This window comes from Leuresthes tenuis, unplaced genomic scaffold (assembly GCF_036924035.1).
Source record: "Leuresthes tenuis unplaced genomic scaffold, fLeuTen1.0.hap1 SCAF_3, whole genome shotgun sequence".
Lineage (NCBI taxonomy): Eukaryota > Metazoa > Chordata > Actinopteri > Atheriniformes > Atherinopsidae > Leuresthes > Leuresthes tenuis.
Genome location: NW_027325357.1, coordinates 16,321,593 through 16,341,700, shown reverse-complemented (window position 1 = coordinate 16,341,700; position 20,108 = coordinate 16,321,593). Strand labels below are relative to the sequence as shown.

The 20,108-nt window shown below is 42.9% G+C and overlaps 1 protein-coding gene across 1 annotated transcript in view; it reads right to left on the bottom strand.

Annotated features, from left to right (window-relative positions):
• Nucleotides 1-1,686: 1,686 nt before the first annotated feature.
• The window catches only part of bsnb (bassoon (presynaptic cytomatrix protein) b), a 64,549-nt gene continuing 46,127 nt past the window's right edge, over nucleotides 1,687-20,108 (bottom strand). Inside the window, 11 exon segments of the mRNA XM_072382106.1 lie at nucleotides 1,687-3,187; nucleotides 4,117-4,328; nucleotides 4,690-4,813; nucleotides 5,035-5,088; nucleotides 5,218-5,364; nucleotides 5,458-5,569; nucleotides 5,966-6,831; nucleotides 7,206-8,223; nucleotides 8,225-9,295; nucleotides 10,832-17,155; nucleotides 18,369-19,145. Coding sequence (XP_072238207.1) covers nucleotides 5,048-5,088; nucleotides 5,218-5,364; nucleotides 5,458-5,569; nucleotides 5,966-6,831; nucleotides 7,206-8,223; nucleotides 8,225-9,295; nucleotides 10,832-17,155; nucleotides 18,369-19,145 — 10,356 coding nt within the window. The 3' untranslated portion in view covers nucleotides 1,687-3,187; nucleotides 4,117-4,328; nucleotides 4,690-4,813; nucleotides 5,035-5,047.

The following is a 20,108-nucleotide window of genomic DNA, read 5'->3' as shown; positions in this document are numbered from 1 at the left end:
AATAGAACACAAGGTTTCACAATGGATACACGACTGACATTTTGCCCATTGCACTTACAACAGTGAATGACATTTTCCAGATTTTTTAATTAAATTTTTTTCCGCTTCTTCCCTTCATAACATTGCAGGTCATATCCATCAAACTGAGGACCTCCTGTTAGTCTGACAAAGGCATTCTATTCTGCAATTGCCATGGAGGTTTGTTCACTTTTTGTTTTACAAATACAATATGTATAGAAACTCTGCACGGACTGGATATGTTTCTCAATACAAGATTTGTTCCACTGTTGTAAACAGTCAATACAAGTCAGCCACATACACTATGCTTATGCAATAATAATCATCATCATTAGTTTCATCCCCATTATTGTGATAGTAACAAATATTTTATACACAAAAGTTGGCAGCAAATACGGCATGGGAATGCACGACAGCCGTACTCAAAACTCAAAAGCTGTACAGAAGAATGAAGTTGTATTTACAGTAAGAATGTGAGAATGTGTCTGTCTCTCTTCCTCTGCATGGCTGCACTGAAGTCTGTTTTGTCTCATGCGCCTCATATCGACCACATCGCACCTCCCCTTTGTTCAGATGCAGATCTTACACTGCTCAGTTAGAGGCACCGTTACGCAACCCCCACATTTCTGCGCTTCATCGAGCAGCAAGTGCTACCAGTCAGGCTTGTGCTTTCAAAATGACATGCCCTGATTTGTGAATGACTGGCTGAACATTTTACTCTGCACTTTATTCTCTGCACTGGCCAGTGACAGTCAAGGTTTGTTAGGCAAACCATGGCGAAATCATGCCTTACTTTTTTTTAAAATTCTGGTACAACTTCCACAGATAAAAGATCTAATCATGCACCTTTCAAATGGCTTGGCTGCTGAGTGGGTGTAATCAACGATGAAATACCCAATAGAAACACTCCATTCACCCTGCAGGTTATACTGACACCCAATATGTACATCGACACGTACTAATGAGAAGTGTTGACCATCTGTATCACAGGTTTATAGCAGCACAGACAGTCACTGCAAGCCAAACACTGAGGAGCCCAGGTCAGCCAAAACGCACAACAACTGAATGAGGGCTCACGAACAGCCAGACAAAGCCAAGCAAACCCATGCTTCAAAGCAACATGATGGTGGACATTCAAAACTGACAGTCTACACAGTTTACCCTTTGGCAACAAGTCTCCCATGCGGGGAGTGAGGGGTTGAAACATGCCACGAAAAAATAAAAACAATTCTAGTTCAATATTCAATATTCAAATTCATACAGACGAGTTGCTAAGTAAAAACATTTTCATAACCTTTTTTTCTTTTTTTTTTTTTTAATGATTTTAGTTCATGATTCTGTTTTTTTTTCTTTTGTCTCGTGAGTACAGTGATGATAATAAACCGTTTTAGGCTGAATCACTTCCAGGTTCAAAATGAGTCATTGCATAGAACATTTGAATTGATAATTGCTTTCGTCCTCTCCTGTATGAGTATGCATGTGTGTGTGTTTGTGAGTGTGTCTGCACAAATAGAGGCAGTGGGCCCAGCTTTTTAGTGAATTGGTAACCTCATTAATCAGCAGGAGGTTAACAAGTCTATTTGGTGAGAACTCAATTAGCCTTGGCTCTGAAGTGGAACAAAGATGCAAAGTGTTGGTATGTTCCTGATATATATGTCTACATATATATATATATATATATATATATATATATATATATATATATATATATACACATATGTTTTTTTTTAGTGTTTATAGAAGGTGTGTGTGTGTGTGTGTGTGTGTGTGTGGACGTACCTGTCTGCATGCTCTTATGCATCTGCACATATCATGCATGTCTGTACATGGTACTGTGGTTGTAAACCCTCTGACAAATTGTTTTACAGCTATTTATTGATAGAAGTGTTTGATATTTCCCATCACTGATTGAAACAACATTTATACCATTGTGCTATATACCATTTTCTGCATGCTATTGCTTTTAAAAATCAATAAGCAAATTATTTGATGCAAGAAAATGCAGATTCAAACAAATAGAAAGTAAAAAATAAAAAGTCTGACAAAAAAAACAACACATAACAACAAAAAAAGAAAGTCACTGGAGAGTGATTCATTAAATACACAAATGACAAATTTACATATTAAATCTCTGATCTGTGTTATGTACATACAATAGTATACAGTGTAAAAAGAAATTCATGATGATATGGATGTTTTAAAACATATGAGGTATACAAGTAAAAACATGTAATGAATAAGGCTCTTCCATTCATTGAATATCAGGCAAAATAAATGTTTAAAAAAGAAACAAAAAAAAACTAAAGGATTACATAAGTTATTAAAAGGATAAAGTCCCAGAAGGCTCTGGGGCTGACAACAACAATGGCTTTGTGATGGCTAACAAAGAGCTGTGGCCACTCTTTCATTTGGTCCTCTCCTCTCTGCGAATCTCACACTCATCGGCACGCTGCTAATAATTTTCCTTTTCCCAAGACCCACAGCTAATGAGTAGCGGCATCTATCATGTGGTGAAGAAGTATTAATATGGGCATTTTTTTTTCAGTTTTTCATTTGTGCGTGCATTCTCATGTCCACATTTACACAATGCATTCTGTAGACACAAACAAAAAGATAGAGAAATTAAAAACACATTCAAAGAAAGGGTCAGATTCCCTACACTGGAATGTACTGTGGAAATCAGAGAAACCAAGCATTCAAGGATTTTAATGAAATTGCCAGGTTGGTTGTCATTGCTGTGATACGCCAAGTCTTTTCCAGGTATGTGGTATCATTGCGGGCTAAGATTGGTCTCTTTAGTACAGAGAAAAACTATGAAATCTGTTCTTATTTTCTCGTATTTTTCTTTTGTTTTTTTGCACGAAAATACTCTGAAGACATCAATGTAGAATCAAGAATCCTTGTGCAATGTACACTCCTCAGACAAGTGTGGTGTTGCATTTGAATCTCTGTAGAGGGCGCTGTGAGGCTTCCTTTATGGAGCTTTCAAGGAGGGGACACGCTTGAACAAACACGCTGAATTTCTCCCATGCTATCCACCTGCCTCAGTTAGCAAAGCTTGCACCGACTCACAGATCCCAGGAGGATGAGGATGCTCTTATGCATCTGCACATATGCATGTGCAGTGCTCTTTTCCCTCTCTTCACTTCACTGCATCCTCACTATCGACCTGAAAGAAAGTGAAGATGTTTGAGCTGGCGGTAATAAATCAAGTGTTAATGAAAAATACTGAATCCATCAGACCAGACGCAAACACAGAATTAATGCTGCCTTATAAAGTATATGAAGATAATTAAAAGATGAAATTAATATTATTACAAATGGGCTACAAAATTCATTGCATCACATAGACAAAAATCCTCTGTGACTGTGTGTCACTGCACAGCCAGAATACCACCTTACACCTCAGATGTGAAGTGCAAATGTAGTAGGTGCAATGCTCCAACCTGCTGGTATCAGTGCTAATCCACTGAGCCACTGAGTCTGGTTTATCTGTACATTTCCTCTTTGAGTCTTTAGATTGAGCACACACTGATATGAATGACAGACCCACTGATATGAATTCAAATGGATACAACACCACCTGAGCATTCACCTGAGATATGCATCAAAATTAACTTAAAGTCACAGCATGTGTTTGGACAGAAGATAAAGTGCTTTGTAACATGCTTTTTTTTCACTTCTGTAGCTCTGTTCCATTGAGCAGAAATCATTCAACCTACAATGTCAAGAGGATTACATGAGTCATGAATCCAAGTGCCCACACGTGCTATTTATTGTCTCTATGTGCCTTTGCGTGTTGGACATTAAAGCCAAGCCATAGTTAGCTCTCTCAGCTCTCTAATTGTGTTGGTCCAGATTATTGAAGGTGTCAACAGTCAGAGGATAAACCATACTAGAGCTGACCTTTGCTTATCTAGGCTGTGGCTTCTCACCTCTTAAGTACAAGTGGGCTTTGACTTTCATTATCTTGTTTGACATAACAATGAGCTAATGAGAGCCAAAATTCTTAAATTAACCACTGCAAAAAAATTAATTTAGCCACCCACTAATCTAGCAGCTCATGCATGCAAACACGAACACTCTGAGATTACTTACCAGTGGTCTAATGAGGTCTTCGTCGTTCTCACCATCATCATTGTGGGACTGTAGTTCTGTCAAAGCATCCACATACTTTCAGGACTCTGCAACCCCCTGCTCATGTCTTGTAATAGCTTGCTGACGAAGCAATCCCCCTTGTTTAATTCACTTCAGTCGTGTGCCCATGTCTGGGGAATTTAGTGCTGACAAGGCATCCTTTGATTCCAGTTCTGTTCAGTAATTTGAAGAGAAAGATACAGAGAGTCACAGCATTTAATGAGTCACCACTTCACTTGAGTCTTCTCATTATACAGACATGGACTATGCCAATCAATGTAGATATACAACAGACAGAACATTAATCCATCACTCTTCACGTGACGGTATTTCATATTTTCAACAACTGGAGTCACGATGCACGTAATAAGCCAAACCAAAAAGAAGTTAAAACTAATGGGAAAAAAACTAAAAGCATCACCAGTGGTCAAAAGTTACTGTTGAAGTTAACATTACTGAACACGAACACAACAGTTATCTACATTAGCACAATAAAGACAAGAAGTTGAACAAAAGAGAAATAGCCGCACTTACTGATGCACTCAGGATCTTGCTTCTTCTACATCCTCTGTAATGTGAAATGTATTTAATGTGGTTTCATAGTTTTTTCTGGTACAAAGCTACCAATCCAATCCATATCATTTTGTCTTTGCATACCCTGAAAGAAAAAGTTGAGTCAAAATAAACAAGTGAAGCAATAAGCAAATACATCAAATTTCCAGAAAAACAGTTATTTAAAATGAAGCATTTCATGTTTTCTATCACTTGAAGCAAGTCATACTCTTAAATCAACAGTTTGAATAGCTGACTGATTTGGAATTACTAATGTTTTACTACTGGAATGATTACATTAAAACATGAAAAATACATTTCACTTACCCTCCTCTCTTGTTCACCAAAATGAGGTGAACTTCTTTCCAAGGCCAGACAAAGCTGTCAGAATGAAAGAAGAGAAAGAGTAACTTTAGAAAACAACCCGGTCCATTGAAGAAACCCAAATATCTTGCTGACAACATTATTAGACTCTGCTTTTGAAACAAAAACTAAAGGACATGACCGTACCATCTCCCAGTTTTCCCGCCTGCTCTGCTGCCCCTCCCTGCAGGATTTTGGTGAGAACATTTTCCCCTTCAGCAGGTGCTTGTCCTGCTGCAGCGCTGCCAATACCTACTGGTTTGCTGCCAATTCCAACAGGGGCTGCTTTGGAGCCTGGAAAGAAAAAAACACATACCCATCACAAACTGCATGCTTTGTTTTACTTGAGGTTTAGTGCTTTATATTGATAGCAGAACTGAGACTTACCAATCCCTGTTAGAGGGGGTGTGGCTATTTTGGTAGGCTGGGGTGCTGTTGGGACTCCTGTTGTAGTTTTCATTCCAGCTGTGGCTGCTGCAGGTGAGGCTTCCAGTTTTGCCTGAGGAAAATTCATTTGAGACAAACATCATCCTCATGTTTTTTGGTTTACATTGGTTCACTGGTTTCACTGCTTTTTGTTTTAAGTGTATTTAGTATGCCATACTAAAGGAGGGCAGTAACATGTTTGTGAAAGGACACGTCTCAGCGTCACAGGGATAAATAGACACAGGTGTGCACCTTCAGCAATTTTTGTCTGCTGCAGATTATTTTCACAATTAAAGGACACAAACACTTATCACACAACCCCTAACACAGCTAAAAATAACATATACTGTCATCTTTAATTGCTTGCAAGAGTGAGGATGCAAGCCACAGGGACTAACTAAAGCTGGTTTTTAGTCACACTAACTAAGTTAGGGAACATTAGGGTCAGTTTACTTGAGGCTCTACTTACTGCTGAAGCTAGAGGCGCTGCTGCAGACCCCACTCCGGGCTGGCGTCCCTGTGATGGGGCTTGTCCAGTTTTGGGCTGCTGCTGCTGCTGCTGCTGCTGCTGTTGCTGCTGCTGCTGCTGCTGCTGTTGTGCTGGTCCAGTTCCGGCAGTGGTTGTTGTGGGCTGGCTGCTTTGAGGAGTCTGGCTTTGCTGTGGTGGCTGCTGTTGCTGCTGTTGTGTACTCTGCTGATGCTGCTGCTGGCCCTGTTGGGTACCATCAACTGCTTCAGGGCCTGGATGTCTCCCAAACTGTCCCTGACCACCTGATCGTTGCTGCTGCCCAGTATGGCCCTGAGGGGGCGGCTGTTGCTGTGGTTTATTAGGATCTTGTCTCCTGGTGGCTGTGCGATCTCCTTGCGGTCTCTGGCTCCTTCCCCCAGTGCCATGGTGGTGACCAGAGACTGATTCACGAGAGAAGTCTCCTGAATTTCGAGGGCTTTCATGGGCAGAGCGGGAGTCTGTGCCACTCCTTCTCTGAGTAGACGTGGAGCTCCTGCCATCAGCACGGCCAGATGGATCTTTGGGATGTGTCCTGGAAGAACGCGAGGACCTGGGGTCTTCTGAAGAGTGACGAGAGGAGCTGTGTCTCCCAGAATTGCTGCCATGATGACGGTGGTCTCGTGACGTGGAGGAAGTTTGGTGGCGTTGTTGGTTGTACTCGTCCTGTTGACAATATTCCTCTGGCGGCTCTTCATAATCATGGTAGGTGTGTTTACTACGTCTGCCTGTAGAGGAGTGGCTTCCACTTCCATGATGTCTTGAGCGATCAGAGCGGGCCTCCCGTGGTTTCTCAAACCAATCAGTCTCCTCTTGGCTCAAATGATACGCTTTTTAAAAACCAATACAAACATTATCAGTCAATTGGTTTCATGTGGTGAGTGGAGTAGCATGCAGATTGTTGTGGAAACGCAAAAACATAACATGCTCACATGCTCCACATTCCAGAGCCATGCAGATTTTTGAGGAATCCATAAAAAAAAGCAGAGTTCATGTCCCACCTTACAGACAAAAAAAACATGCATGCAGAACATAAATATTAAACATATTTGGCTTTATACATAAAAGGGAACAATAAAAAAAGAAGACAAACGCCTGTTCAAACAAAAAAATAATGAAGCTCCTCTCCACACTTGGCATGCAGTCTTTAAAACATACAGGTGGTAGGGACACAATACAGCACAAATGATTCAGCACCAGTTACCTTCACTGTCAGAAACAGCACAGTGCATGTCATCTACAAGATAAGGATCATCTGGTTTATAGACATGACTTCTAGGAAGGTCCTTCTTGTGGTGGTCCTGCACATCTGGCAGTGAATGGCTGGAGCCATACTGATTTCTCACATCTTGGGCCTCTGGTATGCCTGAGCTTCTTCCCATGCCTACAGGCTTCCCAACAGGACTGAGTGGGCTCTCCTCTTCTGAATTCTGACGCATGGGAGGTCTTCCACTGCGGCTGCTTCTTTGAGATCGCTCCATGGCATCTCTTTCATAGGATTTACTGCGATGGCCTGTGGCATCTCTGGATGAAATCTTGTCCATACCATATCCTGTGGACCTGGACCTACCAGAGCTGTACATACGGTCCTCCTCCTCAAGACCATCGCGACTGGTGCCATAATATCTCTGCTGGTCATATGCATTTTTCTTCATACCATAGGTGCCATCATCTTGAAGCTTCTTGGATCTTGATACAACTGTACAGGAGCCCCCTGTTGATGTTGTCATTGTGTAAGAGGCAAGATCAGACTCCACATCCCGAGCTTCCTCAATAGGGGAGAATTTAGAAATCTTCTGCTCCATTCCCTGCTTCCTGTGCTTACTACGTTTAGAGGACACTACAGCAGGAGCAAGATTCTTGGATGTTAGTTTGTGGCTACCAGAACGTGATGTGTGTTTATAATCATCATAGTAATAAGATGAACCTCCAGTAACTGTGGTGCTGGTGCGATTGTCCACTGTGCTCTGGTAACCAGCTGGACCTGTTGGTCTTCCATAAGCATCAACAGGCTCATCTTCTGGCCTGCCATAGGCAGGCCCTCGAGCAGGGCCATTCTCATTGCGATACCGCCCTCCAACAGGATGACCTAGAGCATCAGTGGATTGGCCAGCGTTTTCTTTTGTCAACTCACTGATGTCATCAATCATCACATAGTTCCTAGGAATATTCTGCTCTAGGCTAGAAGAGTAGAGACCATCTGAGGCATAAGCAGAGGGGGGGGCTATCCACAGAGTGAGTCAGGCCAGGCTCAGGGGGACAGTATTGTCCATATGCATTGCTGTAACCTGAACCAAAGTTTGTATCTGGAGCTGATGTGGCCACTGACACTGCTGGGTTGCTAATGACCTCGTAGTTAGTTGGGAGTTTTTGTTCAAGGTCCGCCAAAGAAGTTTGCCTGGGTCTTTGATGGACAGTAAGAATCTCTGCTTGGGGCTGGTATGTAAGGCCTGGTTGGTAGGAACTATGACTGGGGTAAGGAAGGCTCTGTCCTGGCATAGGCTGACCGGGTGAATGGAAGCCCTGATGACCATGCTGCTGTAGGCCAATGTCTGTCTGGTAGGACGACTGGGTATACATGCGGGAAGAATAGGTTCCCTGATTCTGGTATCCGGGGCCTGGAGGGGGATGAGGCTGGAATGTTCCGGGCTGGGGTGCAGAAGATGATGGATACTGTGGAGGTTGGAAACCTATCTGTTGGTAAGCAGAGCCTGGCTGCTGTGTTGATGGTAGACTTTGAGGGTATGGGTAGGACATATAAGATGAAGTTGAGGGATACTGAGAGGGTGCATTGAGGTCATTAGTGAACTGACTCAGTGGTGCAGTGCTAGGTCTTGTCAACAAACCATTAGCATCAAAGGTTCCAGTTGCAGCCGCCATTCTGAGGTTATTGAGCTCACTGTCTGACATGTAGTCTCGGGCATCACCCATACAACGCAGATAGGCCAATTCTCTCCTCTCCCTCTCCTTCACCATGGTCTCTTTACGTTGGGTGATGCCTAACTCCAAATAGCGCAGCTTGGCGTCAATCTCTTTTTCCTCCTCCTCCAGTTCAGCCTGCTGCTTACGAAGTTTCGATGACTCCTGTTCCACAGCTTTTAATTCACTCAAAAGACCAGCCTTAGTTACTCCCTGTGCAGGTCTTGGAAGGACCCTTTGGGGCATGCCAGGAGAGCTGTACATTTGTGCTGGAGTAACAATGGGGAGCGGAGATTCCTCTGGAGGGGGGCTGGGGAGAGTCCTCTTTACTTTCCTCATCAGAGAGTTCTGCTGCTGCTGCAGGGAGGCCATCTGCTAGGAGAGCAGAGACACATCAGCAAACACTAAGCTATAAACAGAATGTGTTTATGTAAATCAAACTCATTACTGTATACCAGTTACTCATGCTTCTCCATCTCTACATCATGATGAAAAGCTATTCTGCAAGATATGTAATCAGAATACCCTAAATTAAATAAACCATGTACTATGGTTACATATAAACCACATTTTCAATGTCATTCTATTGAGCAAAGTGATCCAATATAGCTTAAGTCATCGCATGATGATTTACATTTCATACCAGAAAAGAAAAATTCAAGTCAAGTCACAACAAAGAAACCATACACAATATTTCAACACAGTGGTACAATCTATTAATGTTTTCTTGATTTTAACAGTAGCATTCCCATCAGTGTTAAGCACAAGTCAAATGTACATTATTCCAGTGTAACCAAACAGCATTTGTGCTTTTTCAAATTTCACATCTAATTCATATTTCATTTCATGAATGTAGGAAAGATAAATACCAATGTCATAAATTTTGATTGAAATAAAACCATTTGGGACATTTGTGTAATGTAAATATAAGCCTAAAACTTTAACTGACTGACAGAAACATGAGAGTGAAATAAAGTGATTACATTCCAATCCATCATTCTTTTTATTCTTTTGATGAGATGCCTGCAGTATCTTTCTTATATGTCAATAATAATAATAATAATGTATGGCATGCCGACAAGAACAGTTCAAATCTATGAATAAAAACACTATTTAAATAAACATTAATCCTGGTATATTACTTACAAAATAGTTGTGTTGGGTAGATCCATAGTGATTTTGTTATGTATCCAGAAGAGAGCCACGTATTAAACACTAACACTACAGACTGGAGATACAAATGCATGGAAGGCTTCTCAGACTAATTTTAGTTCTAAGTGCAGAGAGTTAATTTACTTTGACCAGCTGCTAACAATCAGAAAGGCAGCAAAGCAGCACCAGGATTCGGTCATATTGTGTGACCCCCTGGCAGCACTTTAGGGGTTTTCCAGATATAGAAGAAGTAGCAGGAGGACAGTGTGAGAGAGAAACAGACTGAGAAAGTAAAGGGGGATGATAAGGGAGAGAGTACAGCAGAGATGATTTTCTGGCATGGGCAGCTGCTCTTATGAGAACATTCTGTCACTTCCTCCTCAGTGCCAGATCCTGTGTTATTATCCATGTCCATACAATGCTTTTACACTCACAGCTATTGAACAGACTAATTTGTATTTAAAAAAAAGATTAATCTTTGGACGCCAAGCAAAATAATTTTGATGATGATATACCCTAATTTAAATTCAGTTTATTTTTTTTATTAAAAGAAAGAAAGAAAGAAAGAAAGAAAGAAAGAAAGAAAGAAAGAAAGAAAGAAAGAAAGAAAGAAAGAAAGAAAGAAAGAAAGAAAGAAAGAAAGAAAGAAAGAAAGAAAGAAAGAAAGAAAGAAAGAAAACTTTCTTATGAATAAAAACATTCTCCTCAAACATATATACCTAATAAAATCTGTTTGCAGAAAAAGTGGTGATTTCGTACCTGACTGTTGGATACAGCTTGCTGATGATATGGGGAGAACCTGTTCTTGGCAGGGTCCTCTGACGTAGGGCTGAGAGGCTTCGGATCTGACATGGAGCGCTGCACACTCTTTATGGGTCTTGGCAGCGTCTGGTGGCGTTGGGGGGATTCAGCTGTAAAGGCCTTCTGCTGAGGTGTAACATGGGCCTTGTTAAGCCTCTCCTGGGAAGCAAATGTTGTCTCCAACATGCGATGAGGAGATAATGGAGATACCGGGGAGTATAATACTTGAGGGGATTTAGGAGGCTGGCGAGATGGAGACTCGTTTTGTTGATGTTGATAGCCAATTTCTAGGGGGTCTGGTTTCCTCCTTTCAAACTTCGCAACTCCTTGGAGCCTTGGAGAGACTGGGTCAGATGTGTTCCCACCTACTATATGCAGACTTGTAGAGTATGGACTGATAGTTGTAGGAACACTCAGTTGAGGGGTGACTACTCCCTGAGAATGAGACTCTGGTTCTGTTTGGCAGGCCAGACTCTCTCCTTTATGAGTCCTTTCAGGAGCCGCAATGTAATGTAATAGGTCAACCTTTGAGGTCTCTGCCATGGTAATATGGATTGCAGGAGAAACTCTGCCTAGTTGGTCTGGCTCTGTTTGACACGAAGAGTCATTTGTGGTCTGAACAGCTATACTTGATGAAGCCACTTTAGCTGATCCATCAGATTTAGCCTCACCACTGGATTCAGAGTGCTTGGAAACACGAGATCGTCTGCGCCTTACTGGCTGCTGGTCCCATTCTGCTGTATCTTCCTCATCAGTCTGCACACTGCAGTCTGCAATGCGCCTTGTTCTCCTACGCCTGTTCATGAATCTGTCCTCTCCATCCTCATCATCTGTTTGCACACAACTGTCTGTAATTCGTTTAACAGCATCCTCTTCTGAACCATCCCTCAGCCGAGGCATGGAATTCTGCTTTTTCATGATCTTAGAATCCGCCTGTTTGTCACTGCTCTTCAGAGACATTTCAGAAGCAGAGCTCTGAATAGGCCGTGCAGCAACCACTGCTTGAACCACTTGTCCATCCTGCCAAAACTGAACACTCTGTCCATCTTGCTGAATGACTCTACCACTCTGGTCACAGATAATGAACCCCTGAGGGGCCCCTCCTCCAACAACTACCCCTTGTATAGCACCCTGGGCAGATGTTGCTGCTGCTGCAGCTGCAGCTGATGCCGCAGCTGCCTCAGCCACTGCTGCTGCAGCTGCTGCCTCCACTGCTGCAGTCTTTTGCCTTTTCTGCTCTTCCAACTGATGCTGGAGCTGGTGCTGGAGAGATTGAATTTGCTCAAGTTGCATTCTCTGCTGAGCAAGTTGTTCTCTTTGCATAATGAGCTGCGTCTCCCGCTCTGCTTGCTGCTGCTGTAGGACTTGCTGTTTGATTGTCTGCAGTTCTTGAATCTCCCGCTGAACAAGAAGCTGTTCTTTTTCCCTGTGACGCTGAAGCTCCATACGGTCTCTTTCAAGCTCCTCCTGCAAGCGCAGCTGACGTAATTTCTCCAGTTCAACTCGTTCTCGCTCTAGCTGCAGCACATGCTCTTGTTGCTGACTCAGTCTCTCATCTTCCGTACCTTTCTGTGCATCCATGGGGGGAGATAGTTTGGAACTTGGTGCTTGGGCAGTTCCTAATGGTTGTGGTTGACTGTTGGGTTGAGCTTGAGTCTGGGTTTGAGTCAAGGATAAAGGTTCAGTTTGAGTAGGTAACTGCTGTTGCATTTGAGACTGTATTGGCTGGACAGCTGGAGGTTGGCCTTGAGCTTGAGAGAGAGGTGTTATACTCTGTGAGGTAAGTTGAGTGGGATCTGTTTGCTGATCTACTGTAGTTTGAACACCAGGCGCAGATACATTTTGTGGACCAAGGTGTGCTGCTGATTTGGTTGGTGGAATGGTTGCAGCTGTTTGTGCAGCTACTGTTAAAGGCTTTCCAAGATACATTGCAATTTCCTGGTGTGAGCTACTTACTGCAGGAACACTTCCTGCCGGTGTGGCTGAAGGAGGATACTGGTTTGAAAGAGGGTAAGAATATGGTCCTTGTGTGGACAGAGGCATCCTAGGAGTAGCTTGAGGCAACCTGGTAAGACTAGCCAAAGGTACAGCAGTTACACTTGTAGGGTAAGGTCTGTAAATACCCCTTGGCATGGGACGCAGTACAGGAGCAGGCTGTGTAGTAATTGGCAAAGTTGAAGCTATGGGAGTGTTTATGGTGGAATAAATCATGCCATCCCCTCCTCTCATAGCAGCAGGGTACAAGGCGCGTATACTTGCTTGCCTAGCATTTATTAGATTTGTCAAGGTCTGGCCATTTGCTGTTGGTCTTCCATCTGGTCCATAAAGTAGATTAGCTCTTATTGATGCTAAACTTTGCTGGAGATTTAGCCTTGCTAAAGGTCCACCCCTTCCAGCTCCATATGCCATCAATTCAGGGTTATTTCCATAACGGCTTCCAAACTGGTCCACGGTGTTGAGAGCTGCACACATACGACTGATCTCCCGAGCAGTGGTTGCACTGTACTGAGCCAGATTAGCGTCCTGTGATACTGTTGGGTCACGTGAACCGTAGGCATAGTCGGAATTGATATTTGACATGGAGCCATATCGGCGAAGGGGTAAAGAAGGCCCTGCAAGATCCCCCTGGTGACGTAAGTCTGTGTAAGAACCATATTGTGCTCCCATGCCAAGGAATCCACCATCATAAGCCTGATTCATACTGCTAAGATCTACCGCCAGACACCCCTGGACATTACTCTGGTAGTGACCGGCATCAGTCATGGAAGGCAGATTAGTATCAGACATGGAGGGCTGTATTTTTCCTGAGGGGACTATAGATGGTGGATATGGTTTATGTTCCTCTTTTAATCCTTGTGTAACTGGAGGGTGATGTTGTTGTTGGCTGACACTATAGTGTGGTGGGTGAGAAGGGTAGGTTGCTTGAGAAGTTTCAGAGGTGGGATTTTTATCTGAGGACACTGTGGTGGGCTTGTGAGTGAATGATCCAGCACAGGAACCAGCAAAGGGCAGTTTGTAAACAACATCACAGCATGCCACTTGGTTTTCTGGTTTGATCTGTCCAGTTAGATCCAACACCTGAGGAGGAGGAGGGGGAGGGGGAGGAGGAGGAGCGGGAGGCTGCTCCTCCCTTTTTACCAGTTGAGTCACTGTGCCGCCTTGTGATGTGTTACTCTCATCAAGCTGCACCATCATAACATGTGGCTTACCTGTGGATAAGTTCATTACTGTTGGCTTGTTTTTTAGTTCTAAGGCAACTCCACTATACATTTCATGGGGTACATTGGAAGAAAGAGTCCCAGACACTGAAGGTGGAGCCAGAGGGGATATTCTAGGTATGGCACTAGCAGTTACAACAGGCTGGGCACTGCTTGTCTGGGTCACTACAAGGTCTTTTTTCATCAGCAGTGGCTGCACCTGATTAGCTAAATTGTAGCGAGCAAAAGAGGATTGTTGATGGTGCTGCTGTAGCTGCTGCTCAAGAAGCTGTTGCTGATGCAGGAGCTTCTGCTGCTGTAACTGCAGCTGCTGCTGCTGTAAGCCAAGATTTTCCAGACAGGCATCAATTTTGGGAATAGATGGGTCAGTAATTGGAGTCTTACTCTGGGTTAAACAAACAGCTGATCCAACACCCTGCCCCAGATCCACACGGTTTTGCAAAGGATCTCCATACACGACCGGTTGCTTGGGTTGGGAGATGAACATTGAGCCTGCAACTGTGACACTGACAGTTGTTGGTGTTGATACAGATATGTGAGGTTGCTCTTGTGCGTTAAGGTTCATAATAAGAGGCTGCACTGCTGTGTGTCTACCAGAAGACTGCTCTGCTCCTAAAGAGTATCGTCTTGTGTCAGAGGCAAGGGATGTTAGATCCATGCCCTGGTCTGTCATTATAATTGGAGCTGACTTCAATGGGGCTCTCAGGTCTACAATATTAGGGCTTGAATGTAATTGGCCTTGACCAACAATATTCGAAGTGCCTGGAATATTGGAGATTTTACATAGAGCTATATTTTCCATAGAGCCACGACTATATGCACTTGTGTTCTCAGCACTAATACCAACATTTGCTTTTTCAATATTTTGAGAAGAATGTTTTAGGGGTTGTTGGGAGTGATGCATTTGTGGCGATGTTGGGGAACTTGTCGAAGGGGGCTGAGAGCTATACAATGTTCTACAACTGATCTGTGTTGGTGATGACAGTGGGGAAGTGGAGGAATTTACAGTAAGTGGTTTGGCAGGACTGGAAGTGGAGGAACTCAGTGTTAGCACCACCACTGGAGAATCTTGAGAGGACTGCTGTCGCATAAGACGTGGTGACATTGCCCTTTGAGGTGCCTGAGCTCCATGGGATGCTGGTTCTGATGTCGTACCACTAGGCAAAGATGGCAGCTGCCTGCCGCTACCACTAGTGGGTCGAGCAGATGGTGTATGTGTTGGGCTTTGTGTTGGTGAAGCAGTGGGAGAAACTGGGGGGCTAGGACCTTTGAAAAGAGAAAAGACTTTGGAGGTCAGGGAGGATGATCCAGGGTCAGGTGTTGCTTGTGTTGGCCTCTGGGTGCCTGCTCTACCAGCAGGCACTGCGCTACCTGCCTGTCGAGTTGGGGCAGCCTGACTTATTTGAGCTTTGGTTGTGGCAACTCCAACAACACCTTCTATTTTGGCACTCTGTGTCATCATTCTGTTCTGTGTCTCTTTTGATAGATGCTGTGCAGCGTGGATACCAGCGATTCTTGGATCACTGCCTGTTGTGGAGAATGACACAGGTGCAGCACCCTGTGTTGGACTTGAGCCAGGAGTTAGAGAAGTTCCAGCATCAAGACGATGTCCACCATCTGACTGAGGGGCAACTTTCTGCTGATTAATCATTTGACCCTGCTTCTGCATGAGCTGTGCTTTCCTCATCATCTCCTCATAGACCTCCTCTGCACTTTTTAAAGTTTTGTCAGATGGTGACACTGCTGCTGTCTTTTCTGTTGGGGAGTACAGTGATGTAAAAGTTGGAAGGTTAAATTCATTACCTGATTTGTATAACTTTCCACCAATTATCTCAAAACCCTCTGCCTCTGAGTCCATAGAGGGTGAGTATTCAGAGCATGATGATCTGTGAAGCTCCTCCATCTCTGCAGCCTGTCTCAACTCCTCTGTTGGTGATGCATCCTCAATAGGAGAAAGATTACTGGGAGGAGTTTTGGACCTTTCTCTGCGCCTTTGTGCCCGCAGCTCCTCTTTATCCCTCTTTGTTTTCCGGGCAGTACTTCGAATCCTCTGTTGTTCTAGATCTCTCATTTGCTCTTGTTCTCTAAGTAGCTCCTCCTCCTCTCTCAGTTCATCCTCCTCAGATGAGTCCTCGATAGTTGGGAGCAGTGGCCCATGGGACCGATGTCGTGCCTTCCTCTGCTGCTTTGCCTCTTCAAGTCGTGCTCTTCGACTCGGGCTACTGTCACTGTCATCCTCCATGGATGACACAGAGGTGGGGGAAGTTCCAGAGGTGTAGCTGGGGGTGGTGGCTGGTAGAGTGGATGAATATTCTCCCTTGGACCGCTCCTCTGGAGAACCAGTCAGACTCTCCATTTCTAGCTCTGGTTCTCTTAGGTCATGCTCAGCACTGAGCTCAATGTCTCGGTTGTAGCTGTTGGTGTTATTCAGCTCAATGGTCTTAAAACGGCGAAGTCCTCCAGCCATAACAAGATCTTCCTCTTCGTTTGTCTTATAAGCACCCTCTGATGTCTTTGTGTCATCTTCAAAACTATTAGACTGGTGAGCGAGCCGTCTTCTTTCTTTGTTTAAATCACCACTGGTTTTATGTGTTTTTTTAGTTTTCTGGTTTCCATATTCTTCCAATTCTTCCTCATCAGCACTCATCTCCATAATCTGTCTCCTCATGTACTCTTCATCTGTTAAATCTTTATGTGACTTCTTCTGTCTTACTGGCAATGGTGAGAGACCACTTTCACTGCTATCTTCCACATAATCATGCCGAAGCTTGCAACTGAGGTCATCCTCTGATTCATCCCTTGCATCTTCGGGACTGTAGTCCCGCTCTTGTCCCACAGAAAGTGAATGAGGCCTGTGCTTCTGGTCTGACACAGTCTTTGACTCTAGCAGAGGTTTCATGGAGCTTTCTAACTTGGTGATTTCTGAGGGGATGGAACCAGCTCTTTCGTTGAGCTTGACTCCTTCTTCCTGGATTTGACCAACAATTTCCCCTTGAGAGCTGGAGATCCCATCTGAGGAGTATCCAGTGTCACTTAAACTCAGTGTACTTGATTTGTTGTTATCCTAAAGAAAGAGAGAAAGAAAAGAATGGTCAGAAGCCAAAAAAGTAAATCGTTATTAACTCATAAGGTTTGCTACGAGCTTTAGTGCACATCCCACTATTTCATCCAGCTCATCAGCACTGACATCTTTATGACCATTTCTAGATGACTGAAAGTAAAATCAATTTACAATACCTAATACAGATGAAATAGTCTCTAATAGTAAGATATTAGAGGTTAATCACAGTAAAAAAAATAACCAACAAGATATTTTAACACTTTCAGCTAAAATCAACCCAAATGTTAACTGTGCATTTCTCTGTGGTTTTGAAAGTCGAAGACAGTAAGATAAAATAAAGGAAAAGGTAATTAATCTCTATCTGAATTTTATTTGTTTTTTTTTGTAAATACAGTCCTTTCTTAGTTTGTCACAACTATTAACCACATTGATAATTAACACTGATTTGGGTTGAGTTTGCCTTTTGGTGTTATGTGCACACAAATGGATAAATACACTTAGACACAGTGAATATAACAGACAGTTGGACATACAAACATATACAGACAAATGTCATTTGGTCACATGCTTCTTTGCCACCTTTGACGCATTCTCCATTGCATTCTTCGAACCGCTGAAGAATAACGAACATGCTTGGAATGCTTGAAATATCATCACGAGGTGTCACATTACACAAAAAGCTTGTGTTTGTTACAAACAAAATCAAAGTGTCCAAAACAAAGCAGAAAAAATGAAGGAGGGGACTGAAAATACTACTGAGGCAATGATGATGATGAAAAGGATGATGATGAAGACGAGAGCCAATCGTGATATTGCTGATGTTAGATGTTAAATATGAAGATGATAAATAAAATAAGGACATTTTGATGATGAAGACAACTGTATTGACAAGAAATCCTTTCACTAAAGGCATGATGATGTTTTTATGAAATATGCAGATATAACTCATTATCATTGCACTGGTAACAGTACAAGGTTATTATAACGAAATTAATGCAAGGAATAACCATGAGAAAACTTAACAAAGTTGAGTGATGGGAAGAATGATATAAAAAAAAAAACAGAACAGAGGAAAAAAGAAGAAAATTAGAAATATAAAATATGAGGAACAAAGTGATGATTCTTGGAAATGGTTCCAATTATTTGAATGAAGTAAATTAAAAAAATGGTGAATCAAGATTAACAAGTGAAGGCGGGGAAGTTGCAGGTAGCTCACTTCGTGGTGTCTTGACTTCTCTTCGGTTATCTTCATGTCTTTTGGTGAAGTGACAGTCTCTGACAATGATTTCTTTGCCGAGGCTTTGATGTCTTCTTTTTGTGATTTAGATGCGACTTTAGTCTTCTCCTGGCTTTGCGGCTGTTTGCGAGCCTGGTTGTTACCTGTGGGTTTAGACTGAGTGGGAACTGTTTTTGAAGAGGTGACAGTCTTGGTATGGTTGGGTGCAGCTTTACCAGAGCTGGAGGAGGTCTTGGCACCAGAGGGATGAGAAGGGCCCTTAGTCTGAGCAGAGGGCTGAGCAGATCCTTTTGTCTGAGTCGGCCCTTTGGCCTGACTTGGGCCCTTCATTTGGCTGGCAGATTGTGCAGGGGCCTTACTTTGAGCATGTGATTGGTTAGGACCTTTAACTTGAGCAGGTCCCTTACTTTGAGCTGAATGCTGTGTTTGACTCTTAGCTTGGGGGGGTAGCTGAGTTGAACCCTTGGTTTGAGGGGAAGTTTGGCTTAGACTCTTTGTTTGAGGGGCAGGCCTAGCCTGCTTCACATTTGAGAGTGGGCCACTTACTTGGGAACCCGCTGGTTTCTGTTGTTGTTGAGGACCTGTGGACCTTGGCCCTGAAAGTTGATTGGGTGTTTTCTGCTGAGATGGCTGCTGACTAGCTGGCACAGATGGTCGGGGGGATCCGATGGGTGGTGCCATAGGAGCTGGAATATCTCCCAAGCTTCCTGACAAAGCCCTCTGTGTCTGGCAGTTTAAACATAGCCATTCTTTCTTCTGAAAGACAAGGACAAAGAAAACAAGATACGATAAAGGAACATTGTTTTCCATGGCAAACTCCAATCCAAATTCATAGTAGGGATGCTTTTTAAGAAAAAATCAGAATGCAATAATCCCACAAACCAATATTTCACAGTATAACACAAAAAAAATTAAATGCTGAAAGTGAGACATTTCTTTTTCCTGGAAAATATAATCTGATCTTGAATTTGACGACATCAGTACATCTCAAAAAAGTTGGGACCAGGCAGCGAAAGGCAGGAAAAGTAAGTGGTACTATAAACAAGAAGTTGGAGGTATATATTGTAATTTATTAGGTTAACTGTCAGTAAAAGGATAGAGGATTTAAAAAGCCCCTAAGAGAGGCAGAGTCTCTCAGAATTAAAATGGGTAGAGGTTTAGCAATCTACAAAAAAAAACATCTGCAAATTTCTGAAGCACTTTCAAAATAATGTTCCTGAACATAGAATTGCAAAGCCTTTCAATATTCCATCTCCTGCAGTATGTAATATCATCAAAATATTCAGAGAATCTGGAGACATCTCTGTGTAGAAGAGACATGACCAAAAATTGCTATTGGATACCAGTGATCTTCAGGCCCTCGGGTGGCACTAGCTGAAATGCAAAATACAACAAAGAAGATTCAGAAGTGTTGAGCCGCTACATATCCGATATCAAGCAAGAATTAGACTACAGTCCTCTCCCAAAGATCCATCAACTGGTCTCCACAGTTCCAGACTCTGACTTGTATAAAGTCATATAGATAAAGTAATAATTTTGATGAAATAGTAACATTTGATTTGATCTGTTTTCTAGGTCTATAGGACTCGTAAATCATTGCGTTCTGTTCTTATTCAAATGTTATGTGTAAATTTTCATGTGTAAAAATAAATGAATCAAAACTACTGAAGAGAATGATCTGGACTCCACCACATGACAATAATAAGCAAACAAAAAGAC